This window comes from Pseudopodoces humilis, chromosome 2, assembly GCF_049639895.1.
Source record: "Pseudopodoces humilis isolate 2021_Gansu_Grassland_sample_001 chromosome 2, ASM4963989v1, whole genome shotgun sequence".
Taxonomy (NCBI): Eukaryota; Metazoa; Chordata; class Aves; order Passeriformes; family Paridae; genus Pseudopodoces; species Pseudopodoces humilis.
In genome coordinates this window covers 58,977,094-58,998,114 of record NC_142201.1, presented here as the reverse complement: position 1 = coordinate 58,998,114, position 21,021 = coordinate 58,977,094, and the positions used below count along the sequence as shown (strand labels likewise).

General features: G+C 35.6%; 1 protein-coding gene across 1 annotated transcript in view; it reads left to right on the top strand.

Annotated features, from left to right (window-relative positions):
• Positions 1-21,021, top strand: part of VWA8 (von Willebrand factor A domain containing 8) — a 179,516-nt gene that overhangs the window by 19,814 nt on the left and 138,681 nt on the right. Inside the window, exons 3-8 of the mRNA XM_014250977.2 lie at positions 1,915-2,045; positions 4,148-4,258; positions 16,437-16,604; positions 18,510-18,674; positions 19,076-19,125; positions 19,451-19,559. Coding sequence (XP_014106452.2) covers positions 1,915-2,045; positions 4,148-4,258; positions 16,437-16,604; positions 18,510-18,674; positions 19,076-19,125; positions 19,451-19,559 — 734 coding nt within the window. The remainder of the gene's footprint in view (positions 1-1,914; positions 2,046-4,147; positions 4,259-16,436; positions 16,605-18,509; positions 18,675-19,075; positions 19,126-19,450; positions 19,560-21,021) is intronic.

Sequence of the window (21,021 nt, the reverse complement as noted above, 5' to 3'; positions counted from 1 at the left end):
AATAATAACAGTAACAACAACAACAACAACAGCAGCAGTTATTCTGGTGTGATGTATTACCCTCTATATCCCAAAGAATATATCAAATAGGAACTTCCCTAATTCCTTTGAAAATCTTGTAGAAAGGAACATGTTATTCCCTGTGAGGAATTTCTTTGCACTTGACCAGCTGTGTGTGGTATGATGTGCCTTGCTTTTGGAATACAGTACTTCAGTGAGGAAGACGAAAACATTTTACATTCATATGATCTCACCAACCATATATGAAAGATAATCCTGGACATGCTAATGACAGTTGTTCAGAAAACTAAACTAGACAATAAGGCAAACCTGAAGTGTTTGTTTACAATTAATGTGATAATCCTAATGCATAGATTGCTCACCTGCATGTGTATGCTATTTCTGTTCACACTGGTAGTAAGGATATTGTAAATTTCTCTGGAAGTAGATGATTTCAAATGAATTCCCTGAATGCCAGACCAAAGACCAAAACCTTCAGTTAGTTTTTGTTAAAATTGTCCTTAATCTCCCTTATGCTTGAAAAATCTTGCTTGATTCTCACACACAGCCATTTAACGCTGTTCCTATGGTCTTACAAAATTGGATCTTAATTCTGGCTTGCTAAGATTCAGCAATGAACCGAACCCCTTCGGAACAGAGTGCCACTATTCCCTGCTGTCCTTAACTCTGCCCTGCACACACTGGTTGCCCTGTATCAGATGTAACATTTGTTTTTGTAAATGTTGGCTTCTAATTGCACCCAGTAATTACACTGAGAAAAGGTAAATAACCAAGGATTAGTTTGGAGATTTCATGGCCTCTTGCTCCTTTCTTACTGCGCTTCAGCATCCCAGTCACTGCCTTTGAGCCTCCAGCTTCAGACCTCATCATTAATCTTGTCAGACTGTTCTGAAAGCAACCATACACATACATGCATCCATGAATCTCCCTCCTGACTTGCTTATCTTCACCTTCTCCTCCTGCACTAGTGCTTTTTGCTTGTGACTGAGAAAGAGCCAGGCTTTGCTGGTGGGTATGTGAAGGACATTTCTGGGCATAGGGTGATGTATGGCTCCTTCAGTGTGCTGTCTCTGCATGATGCTTTCCAGTGCTGCCAACATTTGTATACATGTGGTAAAAGTTTTAATTTAATTGTCATCAGGTTATTGCTTTTTAAATTAATGCGTATGATATTTCTTAATAGAAGCAAATTGATCTGCTTTGATTTGTTTTTTTATTGTGATTTTGGAAACTGTATGGTATAAATGTAGTGATAGGGCGAAGTTTGGATTTACTTCATAATTCCGTGGTTTATTGTGTCAAAATATAAACAGGAGTGAATTTGTCTTTTAAAAAAGTAACAAATTAAGTTTTTCCCTGAACACTAGTCTTATTCTGGGGCAGTCAGAGTTTTTTGGGGTTTATTTGAGCTTCACAATTCACAGAAGGACTGGGATATAGGCTGGATAAATATTTTGCAAATTATATTTTGTAAACATATTATGTAAATGTATTTACATATTATGTAAAATGTATATAATGTATTTCTATTAACTGATGATGGGGAATCCACTCAACGCTGAATAATAAAAATGAGTCTCTATGTTGATCAGTTTAACGGGAAATACAAATCTGCAACTTTTTTTCTGGTTTATGTTGGTTTTTTTTTTTGAAGAATGAAGTTGTGCAGAGAAAAAAAGCAATGGGTAAAATAGATGTATAAACTTTTATATGTAAGTTAGGTGGTCTAATATAAACTCTGTGTGGAATTCTCTGCTTTTCGGCTGTCCATATTAGGGCAGTACAGCTTTGTGTATTTTAATTTTGGAGATAAGCTCAAAGAAAGTGTTGAATGGCTGGGTATCTAACAGTTTTCAAAATTTAATAACATGTTCTTTTCTTTGTGTTTCAAAGTGACAGAGTCTCTGGCCCAGTCTGTAGTCCACCATTTAAGATGGATAATGCAGAAAGATCTTCTTGGCCAAGATGTCTTTCTTATTGGGCCTCCTGGGCCTCTCCGGCGATCGATTGCCATGCAGTATCTGGTGAGTATGTTGATTTAAACATGTTGGAGACGTTATTAGTGTAAGTCATTCTTTTACTAGACAAATGGTAAAAGGTAGTCCTAGAAAATCTTACAGTAAGCTACTTAGGAAGTAAATAAGTTTTTTCATGTTTCCTTTTTTAAAGGAAACATCCTTTCCAAAGCTCAGTTTTTGTTATAGACAAATAGAAAGTGCAGACATTTTAATACATGTTTTTCTGCTTAAACTCCAGGGGAGAAAAAAAAAAAAGAGTTGGAAAACTGTGTTACCATATGCTATCACAAATGGAGAAACAGTTTGTTCTCAGCATTATGTATGTTAGAAGATTAAGATATCTGCCTAGTGCTACAGACAACAAATCGTTTTTGCTTCGTTACATAAAAAAAGAAATGAAGGAAAGGATTTGGGAGGGAAGTGTTCTGAGTAACATTTGGGAACAGTTATTCTGAGTGATTAGAAAGAGTAGATGCATGTATGATCCTCCCTTGGAATGTGGGAAGGACGTGCCTACAGCCATCTGCATGAACCATGGCAGCACCATGTACAAAATTTCATGTTTAATAAGTCAATGCTCTTAAATGATCAGGAGGGGAATGTCTGCTCCAAAATGTGATGTGGGTAGGACTTGGTCTGCCATGAGATGTATCTGGAATCTGGTTAAACAGAGGAATCACAAATTAAGGCTTATCAGTTGTCATAAAGATCGGACATTCTTTTAAAAATGGAAAAAATGTTAATTCAAAGACTAGATCTCTGAGGTAAAGCATAGAAGAGAAAGCTGCAAGGTTTTGAACTTTGTAAAGGAGAGAAAAGATTTTTTAATTCAGCAAACCAGATGTACTATTTAACAGTTTGAATTCCTTAAAATAAATGTAAAGAGTTTGGTATAACCTAAAAAAAGAACATGGAAAAACACCTGATATCTAGGCATAAGATATAGAATGTGCCTTGTTATTTATGCCACAGACTGTTTGCACTTGAGATCTATTAGAAAGGCTGAAGCTTACTGATTCAATGCCATGCCAAAAAGTTATGTGAAGGCTGGTCTTTCCATGTGAGCTGACACATGCTGTGGTGCCTTTAATGAAAATATATAAGCCTGGAAAATTTCTACTTTCTGTTGCTGAAAGCTACTCTGCATTCCTACACAGGGCTGATAGTTGAAAAACACTCTTTTTTCCACCTTTAATTAAAAGAAAGTGCAACTATATCTACTTGCAACATAAAGGAACTGGTGGCTTTGTAACCCAATAGGCACTGCAAAAGTGGAAAGGAAATAGTTTTAATTGGGATTTATATCTTTGCTTTATTTTTTTCATACAGCTGTAGCTGAAAGCTGCCTGTTTAAGAGAGGTCTGTTAAATCAATGACATCTTTAATTGAGGAGTAAGAGCTAAGAGCATTTCATTGTGAATATGTTTCCTAAGCAGAATTCATGATAACCCAGATATGGAAGTGGCAGAAATATCTGTTATAAATACATGGGGAATTGTTCTTATTCCTCTAAGACAGCAAATTCTATGTATACCTCATATTGAACCAAAACAAAGAAAACAATAACCTGAAGGTTCTCCTTTTTTAAAGAGTGATGCAGAGTGCATCTCATGATAGCCAAGGAAGAGAGGATAAGAATAATATATTTCATCAGTGTCCTGGCAGAGCATGTGCAGGTAATAATCACAGCTGCATCACAGTATAAGTGTTACTGAACTGTGAGAGTTGAATGTTTCAATCTTTTACAGAAAACTTCTGATTTTTATTTGTGATTTGGAGATGCTGGCTTTCTTTCAGAGTCAGGAACCAGAAGATTAACCTACATGTTACAGATGTTCAATGGAAAGACTATATAGCTGGTTATTTTGTTTTAAGAATAGGTTTGGGGAAAATAAAAGTTTATTGAGCAGAAATTCAAACCATTATGTTTGAGATGTAACACATTGTTAACATTTTAAAAATAAGAGATACTGGATTTTGTTCAGAGTTATTTCAGATCACTTTGCTGTTGCCCTTTTTGTACAATTTTACCATTAGGCATATTCTTAAAGTTCAGTCACTGGGGTTATAGTGTTATTTTTGCAATAACTTTAGACTGTTGTCTACAGGAGCTGACAAAGCGGGAGGTTGAATATATTGCACTGTCGAGGGACACCACAGAAACTGACCTAAAACAGCGACGAGAGATCCGAGATGGCAGTGCTTTTTATCTTGACCAGGCAAGTCACAATCACCTAGTCATTAATCACAAGTAGTTTGAAGGAAGTCATATCTTATATTATGAAAAATCAGTATGTGGATTTACATGTTTCTAATCCAAGTAGAAAGTCTCTTGCACAATGATCTCATTATTATCATAAATGTTATCTTTACCCAAACCTAAGATTACTCTATTAATAGTACTACAGGGTTGATTTAGACAGACCATTTTTGATAAGAGTAAGATCCATTTTGTGCAAATCAGATAAGCACTACCCTTCCTATGTCTCTTCCTCAACACTTGCAGCACGTTAGATGTATTCCTGAAGTGAATCTTCTGATCTAGTTTAAAAGCATGTGTTTTATGACTGCTCTGTGTTGTGAAACCCAAGCACAATAAAGGGAGACAATTTGTAGATCTGAATTGAAATCTCACTGCTGATCTGGAATAAAATAATGATTTAAACAGTCCTGCCATCTGTATTACCCCAGACCAGTAGCTGATGTAGCACAGCCATAGAGTGACTCGGATTAGGTAAGATTTCTCTTCATAAGTTATCAATGGCATGTTTCCTTTCTGATTGTGCAGGTAAAATACACACTTCATGTGAAATGTCTGTTTTCCTAAAATTTTTTATGGAAGTTAGGTTTCTAGTTATATAGGGTGGGTGAGTCTCTGTGATGTAGTATGAACTTAAAGGAGTTATCTAAAAGAGTTTTCGGTTGGTGATGCTATAGAGGTTAATGATATCACCATCATACAGGTGTTTCATGAGAGAAAACCAGAAAGCTTTGTTCTCTCTTTTAAAGAGATATTTTTCCTTTCTTTTTTTTTTTTCCTTAAATTCCCAGTGATCACTTTTTCAGCCTCCAAACTTTGAAGAAACCTTTAAAAAGATTTTCTTCAAACTACAATAAATGGCTTTGAGCAGTGGAAGATCCTCAGAATGAAGAATTAACAGTTAATCTAAATATATTTCAATTTAGTTACTTCCTTCAAGTTATTTCATGCTTACCTGGAAATGTGAGGATTGCACAATAGGAGATAATTTGAAGCACTGTACTGTGTATTAGGGCTGTAAATGGCTTCTCATTAACCAGAGGATAAGAGTATTTGTGTAGGTTGTGGGATTAACTCATGGACTAATGTTAGCTCCTCACCCGTCTGCTGTTACAGACAGCCTTATCCCTCACACTTGCTACAGGATAGTCAAGGTAATTGACCCATGGTGTAAGAGCATTAATTAACTAACATTTGTAAGAGCCACTGTATCGAGGACTGGAAGAAGCTAAAGATGTGAGATGGTCTGTTACCTCCACATATGTCTGTAGACTTTGATCCCAGTGTAAGTATGAGACAGCTTCACTTTGTATAATCTCTTTTGAGTCATCTCACTCCAGCATGAACACTTTAGGAAGATTTGCTTATTAAGATCAAGGTCTAAGATGACCACCTTCCTCAAAGAGTTAGAAATTTTCAGTTGAAAGGTTTTTGCCAGTATCCAGCACAGCAGCACTTCAGACCAAGACTTTCCTTTAGCAAGATACCAAAGTACTAAAATCAGTAGGAATCATTGCATCTTTCCTGAACTCTTGTTTTACTCATCGTATTTATAACTAATGTATGTTTAAACTCTGAATAGAACTTAGGAAAATAAATACTTGGTATTTAGATGAACAATTTTCAAATACTGGAAACATGAAAGATGAATCTCAGTGATATTCCAGCTGAAGTTTTCTCATCCTGCATTTTAGTTAAAGATGCATAAAATATGGTACATAGTTATGTTTAGAACTATCATAGATCTAATTATTCCATTCTATTATTGAGCTGCAAAGTTTTACAGATTACACTGCTGCCTGAATTTCAATGAGTTTATTTAATGATTTTGAGGTTTGCAGATGCTGTACTAATTCAGAGCATTACAGAAGCCAAAGACTACTATTCTTTAAACTACAAACCATTAACTGAGAAAAGTATCAGTAGGAAGCCTTAACAAAATATTCTATAAAGAGCTCCAATGGACATAGCTGAGACATAGAGAAGGTGAATTCATGTGAGGGACTGAAGATAGTAGACTCTGCTTTTCAAATTTTCATACCATTTCCTTTCCTGTAGAATATCATGCTTGCTCTTCATGTCACCCAAGAGAAGACAGAAGAGCTTGAAAGTCTAGTTTCCAGAACATCCTGCATCTGAATTCTATAGGGTCAATAAAACTTACCTGTTGTTTAGGATATATGAGGTCCTTTGTAAGGAAGTCATAATATAGAGATGTAGTTATTTTACACTTTGAATAATAATATACTGTAATAAAAACCTGGTATCTTGTGACCAGAAAGAACTTTAATTTAGTGGATCATCAGGTTTGCAAACACAGAAAGGTTTGCAAAGTTGTCTCTGAGTGACTTTTAAGATGCTGTGGTTGTTTATAGCTCCAGATTTAACAGTGACAGATTAAAAGCTGCAAATTACTATTTCAGAGGTTTCAAAACATCTGCTATATTTTAACATAAACTTATGGAATATGATTGCCATTACTTACTTAAAATATATTGGAGAGGTGTTGATTTGGAAGCAGTTGTTGAAATTCCATATTGAAATATATATGGAAGGGCCGTATCAAACATCCTTGCTTATCAGCATTTCTTAGTACTAGAGTGAATCAAGTGGGAGCATTGGAGTTAGTTAGAAGAGTTATCTAATGAGGGAGAGGAAAAAAGGTTTTATTTCTCACAGAAATAGATCATTAAAATAAAGGTAAACATTGAATTGTCAAATTCACTGCCAATTAAAATAATGTAAAATAAAGAACTTTTGATGAGATAATGGTGAATTATTTGTTTTAATTCATCTACTGACAGGAGAAGATTTGGGTTTCTTGTCTTTAGGCCGTTAATTTTGGCTTTCAGCTGGTAATTCACTGTTAAAAGCCTCAAAAATGTCATTATTGCTGTTACTGAGCTAATTAAGTAACCTCTTGGTTTTATTCTCTAATTTATTGCATGGGTTAATTACATAATGTAATTAGTTAGAATTACTTTATATTACATAAATATTCAAATGGCACCTTCATATTTTACTTTTATTGACAGAAGAGCTTGTCTTGCAAAGTGGTTTTCTGCTTCTGTAACTCTAAGAGTTAAGCTGTCAACTTCATTGAACCAGTAAGAAGATTCTAATAGCCTATTATATCTTCAAAAATTAGGGAATTAGGATTTTTTTTTGTTTTTGTTTTCCCCCATTTCTGATGTAGTTTTACTTTTTATTTTGTGTATACAGCTACATAAGTCACATCCCTGGTTTCAACTCTTATTACTACAGCCTCTTAGATGAATAATTATTACATCTAAGGAAATCCTACATTCTTTTAATGTAGCAGGTGAATTTGAGAGAGCAGCTAAGCCACTTTGTTGTGCTTCAGAGGTGTATTGCTCCAGGATTGTGTTGCAAACCACATTGTCCATAATTCCCATTTTTGTTTACCCTTTTTCTTCCAGCATTTATATTAAATGAAGGAAGCTCCCCAAACAAAACCATGTAATAAAGTGCACAGTCTTTTCTGTTCAAGACAAGAAGGCTAGAATAAGTAGAAAGATGTCATATGCTTATGTGCTGAAAAATTGAATATATGATGTCATGTTTTTGAAGATTTGCTGATTAAACTGTATCCATTAAGTGGATATATATGTATATCACTGTCATTTCTGTCTGTACAAAATTATTGCAGTATCTTTAAACTACATAACATACTAATTTTAATACAATATTTTTGCATTCCTAACTGCACCAGCATCATAAGTTATACAATGGTAAAATGTAAATTTGATTGTCCAGATACCAGAAGAATAATCTTCTGACATGGCTTGAAACACTTCATGTAGTAAACAATTAAACACCCAGAGTGACTGAAATGACAGCTTGAACTGTCCTGTCTGTAAAATGAACATAACATGAAATTCCCTGGAGTAGCACTACCCAGACTTGAGTTTGGCTTGTTTTAATCAAAGCAGATTAGAAAGAGAATTATAAAATAAGATGTGAGATTAATTGAATGAAATTATAATCATACTGGAGAGCAAGATTATAATATTTGAGAGAGTGTGTGTATCCACATATGTATGTATGTTTGTGTAAACAGATAAAAAGCTTTCTATGTCTTCCTAAAAGGATGTGTAAGAATGATTCAGCTTTTAGCAAAAAATACCCACTGAGTGAAAATCATGTGATTTTGTGATTTATTAACTTTCTGCCTTGGAGGTGGCAGTGGGGTTTTGATGTGTTGGTAAGTTAGCCACAGCACATTGTCACAAAGTATAACTTCATGAACTGACTAACATTGCAGTATCTGTGTGCCCAGAACAAGAAATGAGATAGTTAAGGCTGTAGAAAGAAACAAGCAATGCACTCCAAAAGTGTGAATGTTCCTCTTAATTTATTTTCTCCAACACTGGAAACAAAGAGGGAAATATTAGGTAGAAATTAACATTAATCATTGTTGATGTTAACATATCTTTTATCTAAAAGAAGAATGCAAGTTAAGGACCGCTATATGGAAGCCTCTTAACTCGTAGAAGTGATTTTGGTTTAATCATTTGCAATACTTCATTCATGCTTCTGAAAATGTCAGCATTTAACTGGATTTGTTAGGCTAGCAGCTCAGACTCTGGTGTCTTGTTTTGATGTACAGGGCATATAGATGAATGTCTGTGATGTAATGTGAGGAATATTAGGATTATGAATTTATAATTCGTTATAAAAAGTGTGACATTCTTTTTTCTTATGTTTGTGTCTGTTCCATGTATATTCCACTTCCTTTTCAGCTGTTATTTCCTACTATGGGGAAAGGAGAAATACTTCATTATATGTGGGATCATAATATCCATAGGCAATATGGACTCGATGGATGGTGCTCTAAGCAAAGTGATTTAAGAGTGATAACTAACTTCATATTTTTTTTTAGATATTTGTCAAGTATTTAACTTTCTTTTTATTTTGCTACTCAGCAGGAAGAAAAATTTAAGTTGCCCTTCTCCCTTATTCCTGTACAGAAGATAAAACTTGCCTAGGTTGATTTCTTTGTAGGTATTTTTACTAATAAATATGTTAAGAACTCAGTTTTCTTTCTGCTGGGCCTGGTTTCTGGTCATGAGGCAAAATGTTTCATGTATCTGATGTAACTGTGCTCTCATAGAAGATACTTGGTGTAAAGCAGCTAAAATAGATGGACAAGGTAGGGACATAATTTCTTGTAAATACTGTTTGCTGGCAGTGTTGCAAAAACACCTGACTGCCGTGTTAGGGTAAGGGGTAATGAAAGTAAAAACAGATCACTTGACGTGTGGTACTTCAAAAATAGAAAATAAAGGTGTGTGGAAGAAGTTGAAATCAGTGACTGGGGAAGCAAAAATCAATGACTGAAATGAAGGAATGTTCCAGTTCTTGTCACATTTACATATTTATGCTCTCATCATATGTTGATTCACTTCCTAGGGTAAACTTTTCTAGCCAAGTTTTCTGATTTGAAACTCAAATAAATTTAGGAGTTTGTTTCTTTAGCTGCTTTTCATTCTGTGCCATGGTAGAGCATCATGAAATAGATGTTCACCAGTTCAGGCCATTCATCCTCACTGAAACACTAACTACTGCAGACAGCTGGATTCCCTCTTTGGATACTAGCTAGTCTGACTAACAGTACTCCAGTATACTGCAATTTCTCTGTCTTTTGTGGGTTTTTAAATAAAAAAAGGAGTGGATAACAGTATCTGCTCTGTAATATTGCTAAACTCATAGGAGAAAAATAGCTATAAAATCTACCCAGAAAACACTTGGTTAACTCAGTGGGGAGGTAGACTGAATAGTGAGGATGTAGTCCCCATCTCCATTACAGAGGGAGAAAAAGGTTGAATTATTTTTTAAGTTACCTTTTTAATTTGACTAATCATATTAGTTACTATTACACTGATTTTCATTAAATATGAACTTCACATTTGGAATATGTGGAACTCAGTATATTTGTGGCCTAAGTTGAAAAATGCAAAACTGTAGCTTATCATCATGTACAAAGTGAAAAATTTTGTAACAGAGGAGAGAATACACATTTTTGATGAATAGTAGGCCTGTTTGTCATCTCATCTTATACATTCATAGCTTTTTTTATTAAATACATTTTATTTTAAACAACTAGTGTAAGATTTTAAAAATATTTAAGGAAAAAACATTAAGTTTTCATTAAAAGGTGACATTTTAGCTTTTCAAGTGGCTGAGTGTTACTTTAGTAGGCCTTTATATTACTACACAGTTTTTGCTGATACTTTTATTTTGGAGAAAGCCTGTTCTCATATTCAGTCATTTACTGGCAGTCCTTGTTAACTGTGGAAGTCCCAGGTGACTGGAAATTGGCGGATGTGACACCTATCTCTAAGAACAGTCAGAGCAAATTTGTGATTGTAGGATTCTATTACTTCAGTCCAGTAAGTAGTCATCTATTTTAGTTTGGCTCAACAGGTTCTAGTTTGTTCAACCACTGAGGGAAAACAATAGCTAGGGAATTGAGAGGCCTTAAAACTGAACAAATACCTTGAAATAGTCTTTGGTGGAAACATACCATTAGACATGTCTTTTACACATATCTTGAAAGCCTAGCAAAGTAGTTTCCTCAGTAGGAGACAGTAAAAGCTCCTAATATTCCATTCTGCTTCTCTGTCTTTTCCTGTTAACTTTTACTTGTTGAGTAGTTTTAACAATTTGAATTTTAAAGGTTTGATTAATTGTATTTGACTCATGGAAATTAACTTAGAAGATATCAATTTCCTCTGAGTTTTGTGATATTTGTTAGCATGGTAGGTTACAGGGACTCAAACCTCTCATCTATGGAAGACAGACTGTACCATGTATTTAACAGTTCAAGGTTTCTCAGCCTGCTGCAGCCAGTCTGCAGTGTGTTAGTTCAAAACCAGCCAAAGTTCTGTATTGTCTTTGCCAGATGGTTGTTCAGGATCTCTTTTCATCATAAGCGACATCTGGACATTATACTGTTGTGATGTTTATGAGATACAGAAGTGAGTGGAAAGAATTGGGTGGATGAGTTTGTGTGGGATATTGTACGGGTGGTGGGAGCAAGATACTGCATTGGAAGGGACATCTGAAATGTAGGCTGCAGATGTAGCGAATCCTTACCTAATTAGTTCTTGTGTTCACTGAGTTGCTTGTGCTGTTGTTTTTCTAAGTTCTTATGGTTGCTATGCTTGAGATGTCATTACAGGGATCCAATTTTCAGAGCAGGGGAAAGTCATCATCTGAAAAACCCCTAAAATGTACCTTTAGGTGGCTCCTGTAAAAGACACAGTTACTGATTACTGTTGAGCAATTTCTAGCCTTTTAATTATAAAACAGTTCTGAAATGTAGCCTGTCCATCATATTCTGAATGATGCCTAGATTTAAAAAAGTCCTTTGGAGTTCCCCATGAATCTTCCTCATGGATTTCAAGACAGCCAGAATTTTCTGGTGTGCAATAAGCATTTTCCTGAGAGAAAAGAGCTACCACTTCAGTTCTGGTGTGTGAAAACTATACTGTTAGAATTCCTGTGGCTTTACAAACTGTTTTGGTAAGCTATATAAAAATGTCTTTCTTTCTCCGTTGTTTTTGCATTTCAGTGTGTGCATTGCGGTGAGCTTTTTTCTCTCCTTCTTCCTGTTCTGACACTATATAACTTCATCCATATGCTTATACACTGTGATTTATGTCAAAATTGGGGTTTATAGCTTCATGCATTTGTCATATTTTGTACTGCTTGCCATGTTTCAGCTACAGGAAAGTCAATGAAAGGCTGCTTAGGATTGTTTTGGTCCTAAGGTCTTTTTGCCTTTAAAGACAAAATTTATTTCTTTGTAGGTGCAGTGTGAAAACATTGTAAGCATTCTGCGTAATGCATTTGTTGCATAAAGGCACTACAATGAGAGCAGTGCTGTGTGGAGAGTTTCTGCTCCCAGCCTCTGGTAGCTGCAGGTATTCCCTGGAGCAGGTATCCAGGTTACCATCCTTCCAGAGCTCTGGGAGCACAGGTGGGAGGCAGCAGCATCTGTCCTCTGATGAGCAAAATAGTCCCCTTGCTGCAGTGAAAATCAATCTGAAAGTAAACGTTTAACAAATCTGTCTTGGCTTTTTAACAAGAATTAATATGTTTAATCTCAGATTTAGTGACAAGGTTACATGGTCTAAACCCCCCTTGTCAAATCTGTGGTTTGTGTTGGACATTTAGAGTGAACAAAACTAAAGAGAGAGGTGGTCAATGCAAGTCCCTCTGGGTTCTCATTATAGAATTATGAAGATTTGTTTCTTGGTAGCATTTTTAAAAATTATTTTCAGCAACAGATTGTAAATTTACTTTTTTTCCTCTAATTTTTTAAAATATATTTTGGCTTCTATACCAATCCATCAATACACAGCTAAAACTGATGTTTTCAGAGGATGCCTTGTCGTATGCCTAGCTTATTGGAAAAACTTATTACTCATTACCAACCAGAATGCAGAAATAGCATAATTCAGCAAGAGATATTTCAGCTGTTCTGGTCTTAAGAACAGACTTTATGCTAGTTAAAACAAGAACTTTAGAGGTAGATGAAGTGTGCACTTACTTCATTGTATTATAGAGAACAATTTCCAGTATTCAGGTATGCTTTGAAGATGGAAAAAAGCACATCAGAGTAAATTAGTGCCCAGGGGTTGGTGGTGGTGGCAGTATCATTGTTATGAGGTGTCTTTGATTAGAAAATAAAAAAACATGGTTATGCATTCAACCTTTCCTGAATCTAACTGTAAAAGGTGCATGTAGATAAGCAAAAATAATTTGAAATTTTATTTTCCTGAGAAATAGAATTTTGAGTCAAAACTTCAAACAGTTTCCAAGTTCTGTACTTTTTCAATTTTGATCCTGTAAGCTGATGATCAGCAGTCAGTGATCAGTGTATGTAGTAAGCTGCTTCTCAAGATTGCATTGCTAATGGAGAGCATTTTCTTTCTCAAAGTTAATGATTATTATACACTTCCTAATATTTGCTGTCTACCTCTATAGCAGATTTTCTTCATATTCAAGAGAGAAAATTTTCAAGAGAGAAATTTTTGTTAGTACTGGAAGCCTGTTACTTCAGCACATCCATAGTGTGTGTGTGTGTCAACATGAGTCAAAAAGATTCTATGGATACTCAAAATATTTTGAAACCATATGAACAGAATGTGTATTTTCCTCTGGCTAATAAAAATCAGTCATAAAGTCTTCATAGTCTTATAATATGCAGAATCCAACCGGCTTGGCAAATAAATTGTTTGTTAAAGCAAGTTCTGCCTGTGTCTCCAAGCTGCATTTAGACAAAATAGCATTTTGTTCATGCCAGGTTTTGGACTGTCTGCTGGAGACTCAGGTTTTCTATTCAAGCAGGTTGGAGCAGATTTTTGACATGACTAATGACCTTCCTAGGGAAGAATGTTAGTAGAAAATTTGTTCTTTGTACACATTTTATGAGATGAGGAGAGAGGTCTTTTATGTTGCCTGTTAGGTAGTGTATGATGTCCTGAATTAAGAAAAAAAATTAATTGCTTTTTAAAAAGAACTAGTGGTTCAGTGGAAGAGAAATAATCTGAGGTTTAGTCCTTGTTCAAGGGGCTTATTCCAGGTTCCTCTGATACTGATTATGAGGCTAGATAAAAAAAATGTTCTCTTCTTAAGAAGGTCTTGATCTACATGATCTGGAGATCTGTACCAGGATTTATGAGTGCTGTTTTTCAGTAACATTTGCCTGAGTACAGATTAGATACATTAGTAATTAGGAATTGTTTCCATCTTAATAGTGATGTGAAAAGTTCACTGTATGGTTAATTTGCCAGTTGTTAGTTATGCTTCTAAATTGCATACCAGCATCTTAATTAGTCTTATGGTTTAGTGCTGTGGTGGTTTAACACCAGACAGAAATTAAACTGCAAATAAGCCTCTCTCCTTCCCCCTCTGGTGAGAGAGGAACAAAGTCTGAGTTATGGCTTGAGATAGCAATTTACTGAAAGCAAATAGCAATGGAATAAGAAATGCACAGTAAAAGCAGAAAAAATAACAAAAAAGAAAAAAAGAAGAAAAAAGAAAAAAAGTACTTTACACACAAAAGGTGTTCACCACCTCAGCTTAGTTCTGGCTTCCCCTGACAAAGGCAAGATGGCGTGTGCTCCCACAGTCAGTGCTTCCCATCCCTAGCTCTGAGACAGTGAAAAGCAATGATGGATGGCCCCTTGGGAACTAGGTCACATTGCGCCATGCCACCTGTTTCTTGACAGCTCTGCTGGACTCTCTTCCATGTGGCACTGCTGCTTTTGACCAGTCCATGCCTCTGGGGCTTGGTTTGGCTGAGCTCCTCTCATCCTGGTTTTGCCACTTTCCACACTGGCACCGTGCTGCACTGGCTCTGCTGAACTTTGACTCTGTGCCAGCTCCACTTCCAGACTGCTTTTCCAGGCTCCACTGGGCTCAGCTGCTTTCATCACCCAGAGCCATGCTCTCCTGAGGGATGGGAAGGGATGGGCAGGTGTGAGGGAGGGCAGGGTCCACAGGGCTGGTCCTGGCAACTACTCCCAGGGAAAGAGAGTGGAGACAGTGTCCCGCTCATGATGTGTGCTCACCTTTTACTTCCCTGAAGCCATGCCCCGTGATGAGCTGTGTGATATGGAACAGCAGCCTGGCCATGCCCATGTGGTGCTGAGCTCTGACCCCTCTCCGAAACCAGGGCAAGTGTCTTCTGTGTCTCCTCAGATAGCTATCTGAGTTAGTTGTATGCTCTAAACCCATGCAGCAATTAATCTGTTGTGCAAAACTCATCTTTGTTTCTACTTTATCTGTATGCATGTCTTTTATACATCTTTTATATGTAATTTTTTGGTGGGCTATTTTTGTATTCTGGTGCTTCATCATTATTCTCATATCTTCCTTCTTTCTCTCTGACCTATTTTTTTGGCATCTATTGTATTCTTCAGAGATTTCCATCTAGCATTGTATGTCAGGTTCTTCTGTAGGAGTTTATAGGAAACATGCTGGGAAAAGATTTCTTTTGTTCTCACTTTGCAACTGTGCTTGTGTCTAAAATTGTGTTCAAATTATAGGAATGCAAAAAAAGACTTTGGTGCCTCTAACTGTTGCCTGTGCCCAAACCTGCTACATTATTATCAGCTTAAACCTCTGCAAATTGGAAGACAAAAATGCATTGTATTTCAGAGTCTTTTATTGGGCAGTAATTATGAATATTAGATATCAAGTCTACTTAATGCACCTGAGTTAATGTCATTGTAATAAAGTTGGAAAAAACCATCAGCACCAGGGGTTAATTTTACCTTTTGGCTCCACGTTAAGAAGCAACCATATATAAACAACCAGTAAAGTAGAAAAGGAACCATTTTCTAACTGCAAGTCTCCAAAGGATTAACAAGTTAATGGCTGCATTTTTATTCCAGTTTTGTACACCATATTCAGTCAGGGAATATATTTTTAAATTGAATTAATTATTTTAATTTTATCGCTCTCTTAAAAATCTCATTATTTGTGGCACTATTTTGCTTTCCTCATCCCGTTTGGTTTCTACAGACTTAACATTCTACATTCTTACATTTAGTGAAACTAAAGAGATGTACCAAGGATGAGTTATGCTGGTGTATATTCAGAAAAATATAAAGAAATATTGGACTTTTTTCTAAACATCTTAATATAATCTTAAATAGGTAAAACCCCCTTGATTGTATGTTTTCTGTTAAAAATGCTATCCCAAAATTGTTTGGTGGTGTTAAAATACCCGAAAATGCAAAATACTATGTGACATCAAAAAGAAAGGATGCCACATATATTTATATATACTGTGTTTAGTTGAAAATTCAGCAAGGTTTTGTATCTTATTCTGTTGGTATAAAATACTGGAACTTATTTCTGTCAGTCACTGTAATACTTAGGTAGTAAAACTCCAGCTCATGAATGTGTAGCACTGTTTAGGTTGTCAGCTGTCAGCCTTCCTGATCACTACTGATACGTCATGTTGATTCTCACAGAAGTAAATGTTGTTTTGGGAAAGTTCTTGGCAGAACTTGGAGGTTCTTTTTCAACAGGATTGAATTAATTATGCAAAGTTTATTTCTCTTAAAATGTTGTGGGGTTTTATTTTTTCAAAAAAGTGTGCAGTTCGTGCAGCTACTGAAGGCAGAATCCTTGTTCTGGAAGGCTTGGAGAAGGCTGAGAGGAATGTCCTGCCAGTTTTGAACAATTTGCTGGAGAACAGGGAAATGCAGCTTGAAGATGGTCGCTTTCTCATGTCTGCAGATCGTTATGACAAACTTTTGCAGGTATGGAAACGCTATTTGAAATTTCTTTCTTTTTTTTTTTATCCCCTCCTCTTCTTGGTAGTGCTGGAATATTATTGTGAAGGAGAGAGTACTTAGGAGTCAAATAGGGGAAATCTCACCGAGGTTTCAGCATTTTTTTTTCTGTGTTGTCTATGTATGAAGAAGAGTAGCCCGTGTTAACCTTATATGGAGCCTGTTTGTTTCTGAAATGTGAAAGCCACTATGTCAGAATAACTAAAATGTCCTTGTGAAAAGATATTGAAGTTGAAATTGTTGCCATGAAGTTCAGATAATGCTTCAGCATGGCAGTAGCCTTGTTGCTAAGCTTTTAAAATATTAGGATACCAAAAGAGTGTGTTCAAGATGAGTAACTGTATGTTCAGTCACTATATTGGTGCTGTTTCACCTGTAATTTACTGAAGTATACATGAACAGCAATCTAAACTATAGAAAATGGTTAGAGGCTTTTCCTTTGATAGGAAATGGGATTTCAGTTTCTGCTGTCATTACTGCTTTAAACCATTTTAATTTCTTTGGGCTTTGAGTGCCACTGCTTGGCTGGATACCCTTCTGGCTTTTTTTGGATAGTTTCAGTAGTACTTTGCATCTTAGTTCCATTTACTGTAGTTTACAGTCACATACCTGTCATTCTGACACCTGCTTCTTCACCTGCTTGCTCATGTTTCTGTTTGTCACACCTGTGGTAAGTTGTATGATTCAAACCCATGTGGCACAGCAAGGAAATTTGCAATAAGCCTTCAGTTACTGATCTCAATTGTATAAAGTTGCCTGCTGTGCTTAAGTACCACAGTGAATTTCTGAAAATATATCATTATTTCTTATGCCTTTCATCTGTGGTTAAAATTTTGCTGATCCATGCCTTTTAAAAATTTTTTTTGTACTATTTAATTAGTAGATGCAGTTACTAGAAGCATTATTATTATTAAATTTCAAAAACTTTTAAAATACAGTTGTATTTAAAGAATAAAAATGAGAATTCAAACTTAGATTTGATTGTAAAACATCTCTCTTCCTTTTAAACACTTTTTTAATGATTAAACATTTCAAAATGAGTGCCTCAGGCACACTGATAATAGTATATGAATTAAATAAATCTCTTGCTACAGTACTAGATCTAATATTGTTGTTTTGTTGTTTGGGGACTATTGTATTATATAAACTAATGTTCAATTTTGCTTCTCTTGTGTGAATAATTACTGACCATTTAAGTCTGAAGGAAATGTATTCATCCATAGTCTCAGGGAGGACTTAACTGTGATGTGGATAGAGAGCATTTTTGTCTGCAAAGAATCCTTTGCTTGACATAGTACAACAATTAATGTCCTCACAAAGGAGACTAGTTCTGTATTGTTCTATATAATAAAGAATAATTTGTGGAGCTTCTAAAATGGAGATTTTAGCTGCCTTTACACTTAAAAAAGAGGGAAAAAAAAGAAGGAAAAAACCTTGTTCATTGTAACACACTTCAAATGCTTTAGAATAAAATGTATTTTGTGGTCAGTTTATTTTCTGTCCCTTGTAAAAGGAGTGTTGTATTTGTATGTTTTCACAAGATGTAATGCAATGTAACATCACAGCAGGCACCATAATTTCTAGGATTTTTGGTCAGAATGCTACAGGTCTGAAATTAATTAATATTTTTTATGAAAAATTAATATTTTTTTCTATGTTCATTTTGGAAAAACTTGTTTTTATCATCCACATATTTGACCAGTTCAAGTCTTCCTAGTCACTCTGCATGAAGGACAAGAACATTTGAGAACATTACCACATTTAGGCTGAAGGACTGGGGCTTTTAGTTGACTTGGAGCTTAGTCATTATTAAGTTTTTAATGACACAATGTGGTTTTTTTACTTCCTGTTGCTTTGTTTTAATTTATTTAGGAGCATACAAAATCAGAGTTAGACACATGGAAGATTGTTCGGGTTAGTGAAGATTTTCGAGTGATAGCCTTGGGCCTGCCAGTACCTAAATACTCTGGGAACCCTTTGGATCCACCCCTTCGCTCTCGGTTTCAAGCAAGAGATGTTTATCATCTGCCCTTTAAGGTGAGTGTGGTAGCAGAAGACTGGATCGTTTGTATTGAGTAGAGATACAGATTCTGATGTTATGTTTTACTTACCTCACCTTTGAAAAGAATTCTTGGGTAATAAATTTATCTTAAAGTGCATTTTTTATATTTCCATATTGCATAATAAATTCCTGACACGCAGTCTTAGAGTTGCCATGGAATGCTGCAGCAGAAAAGTAACTTCCATAACACAGCCGTAAAAGAAAGAATTGGATCTTTTTTGTTATCCTTAAATAAAATTAATTCTGTGTCAAGGAGCAAATAGAATCCTCATGTCTGAATTAGTGGGAAAGACAGAAAATTCTTCATATCATGACCTGTGACCCACAGTATAATGCCAAAATTAATTTACTCTGTGATTTTATGTTCTATTTCCAGGACCATCTTCAGCTGTTATATTCACTTGGATCAAACATATCCCCAGAGAGGTAATTTTTCATAATTAAAAAAAGAAATAAAATTAATGAATGAAGAAGCTATGTCCTTTTAGGATTCCATGCTATTCTTGTGTCTCTATCACTGCATAGAGACCAGAAGTGAAGAAATTTTTAATATGTGTGGGCATATGCATGCACAGCTTTTTGTATGCAGCCCTCATATAATGAATCCTTAGTTCTTTAGAACCTCAGTCACACCTTACTTGTGTGCACTCAGCAGTAGTTTCAGCATCTTTTACTATGTATAACTTTTGATGCTTTAGTATTTTAAATATGGATAGCATGTATAAAACTGTAATTATTTTTTCATATGCAGAATTTCTCAGCTCCTGTCTTTTGCTACAACTCTCTGCTCTGAGGAATCTTCTACACTGGGACTTCCAGATTTTCCTTTAGACAACTTATCTGCTGCAGTTCAGATTTTGGTATGTGCATACACGTGCTGTGAAACTGTATGGGTTTAAAATTTCTTAGAATTAGATCTAGTTTATTCATGTTGTTAGAAGAAGATTAACATGAATATTTTAAAAAAAAAAAACCTGAAAAAACTAAGAATAGTTTGGGGAGAAAAGTCTCAGTCAGATATCTCTGGATAGTATTTTAACCAAACATATAGCATAATACTGAAGAACAAAGTATGGTATAACATAAGATTTGTGTTGTTATTAAGTGTATCTTAGTGCTCAATTTATTTTTTTTTCTCCCTCTGGTAAATTACCTTACCTGACTTCAGGACATCTAGAGTTTATCTGATGGCACTGACATAACAGATGGAGAGAAATAAAAAGTGCTTTGGATTTAATGTTACACGTGTAAATCAGATTGATTGCATTACAAAGACACCTATTGCTCTCCACTGACGCCTTAAAGGACCCAAAACAAATGTGGGCATAGGAAGCAGTTAAATTGTATGAGATGAAGCCTACAATAGGTCTTTGGGCTGACTGGTGGATTTAGAATAAATGGAAATGGAGGATTATGTGAAGATGCAGGCTGTGAACAATCTAAGTCCGGAGGGTAATAGGAATTGTATATCTATGGGGTTCACAGTGACAGTTCAGGTAGGTCAGGACTAAAGCTGTGTCAGTCTTTCTGCTTTCCTGAACAGTCTCTTGTCCCTTGGACTTTATGATTACGTGGTAAAATGACAAAGAAGTCAACATGGGAAATGCCCCCTGAAGGAAGTCAGGGACATGAGACATGAATAAAGAGAGAGGGGTTGGTGCTCTTTTGCATGCAGGAAGGTACGGTCAACCCAGCAGGATAGAATATCAGGACTTTCTCAGACCCACTCTCCAAGGTGCAGGTGTATGTAGAAGAAACTCTAGATAGTTCTCTGTTGTTTCACGTGCAGCCATTTTGCCTATGGTACTACTCAGCAGCAGATCACTTCCTGTGTATTTTATTGGATTATATACATTAAAGCATATAAATTATTTGTGTTACTGTGGTGCTCAATCCCCTCAGTAAGCTGGGTACTTACAGACAGAATTAGATTTCTGAATTAGGAGTCCTGTGAAATGAATAAAATTCAAGTTCAGTGAAATGAAGTAGTATTTGGAGGGCATTGGGAAAAAATATTGTTGGATTTTGAAATAAATTGCAACTTTTTATTCTTTGAGCCACAAAGTGAAAAATTATTTTTAAATGAATGCCAGATGGCTTTCAGAGTAACAGAAAGAAAATGAGCCCTAAGCTCTTATCTAAACTATGGAGTGAAGGAAGCATTTTATTTTGCATTAGAGGATGTGAAATGTTACCATTGTAGGACAGTGTCTTTTTTAGCTAAATGGGAACTGTTTATTTTAGAATTAGTTTTAATCACTTGGATTTCTTAGTTGTGCTCAGTGATTTCGGGCTACATCATTTTTCCTTTGTATGCTGGGT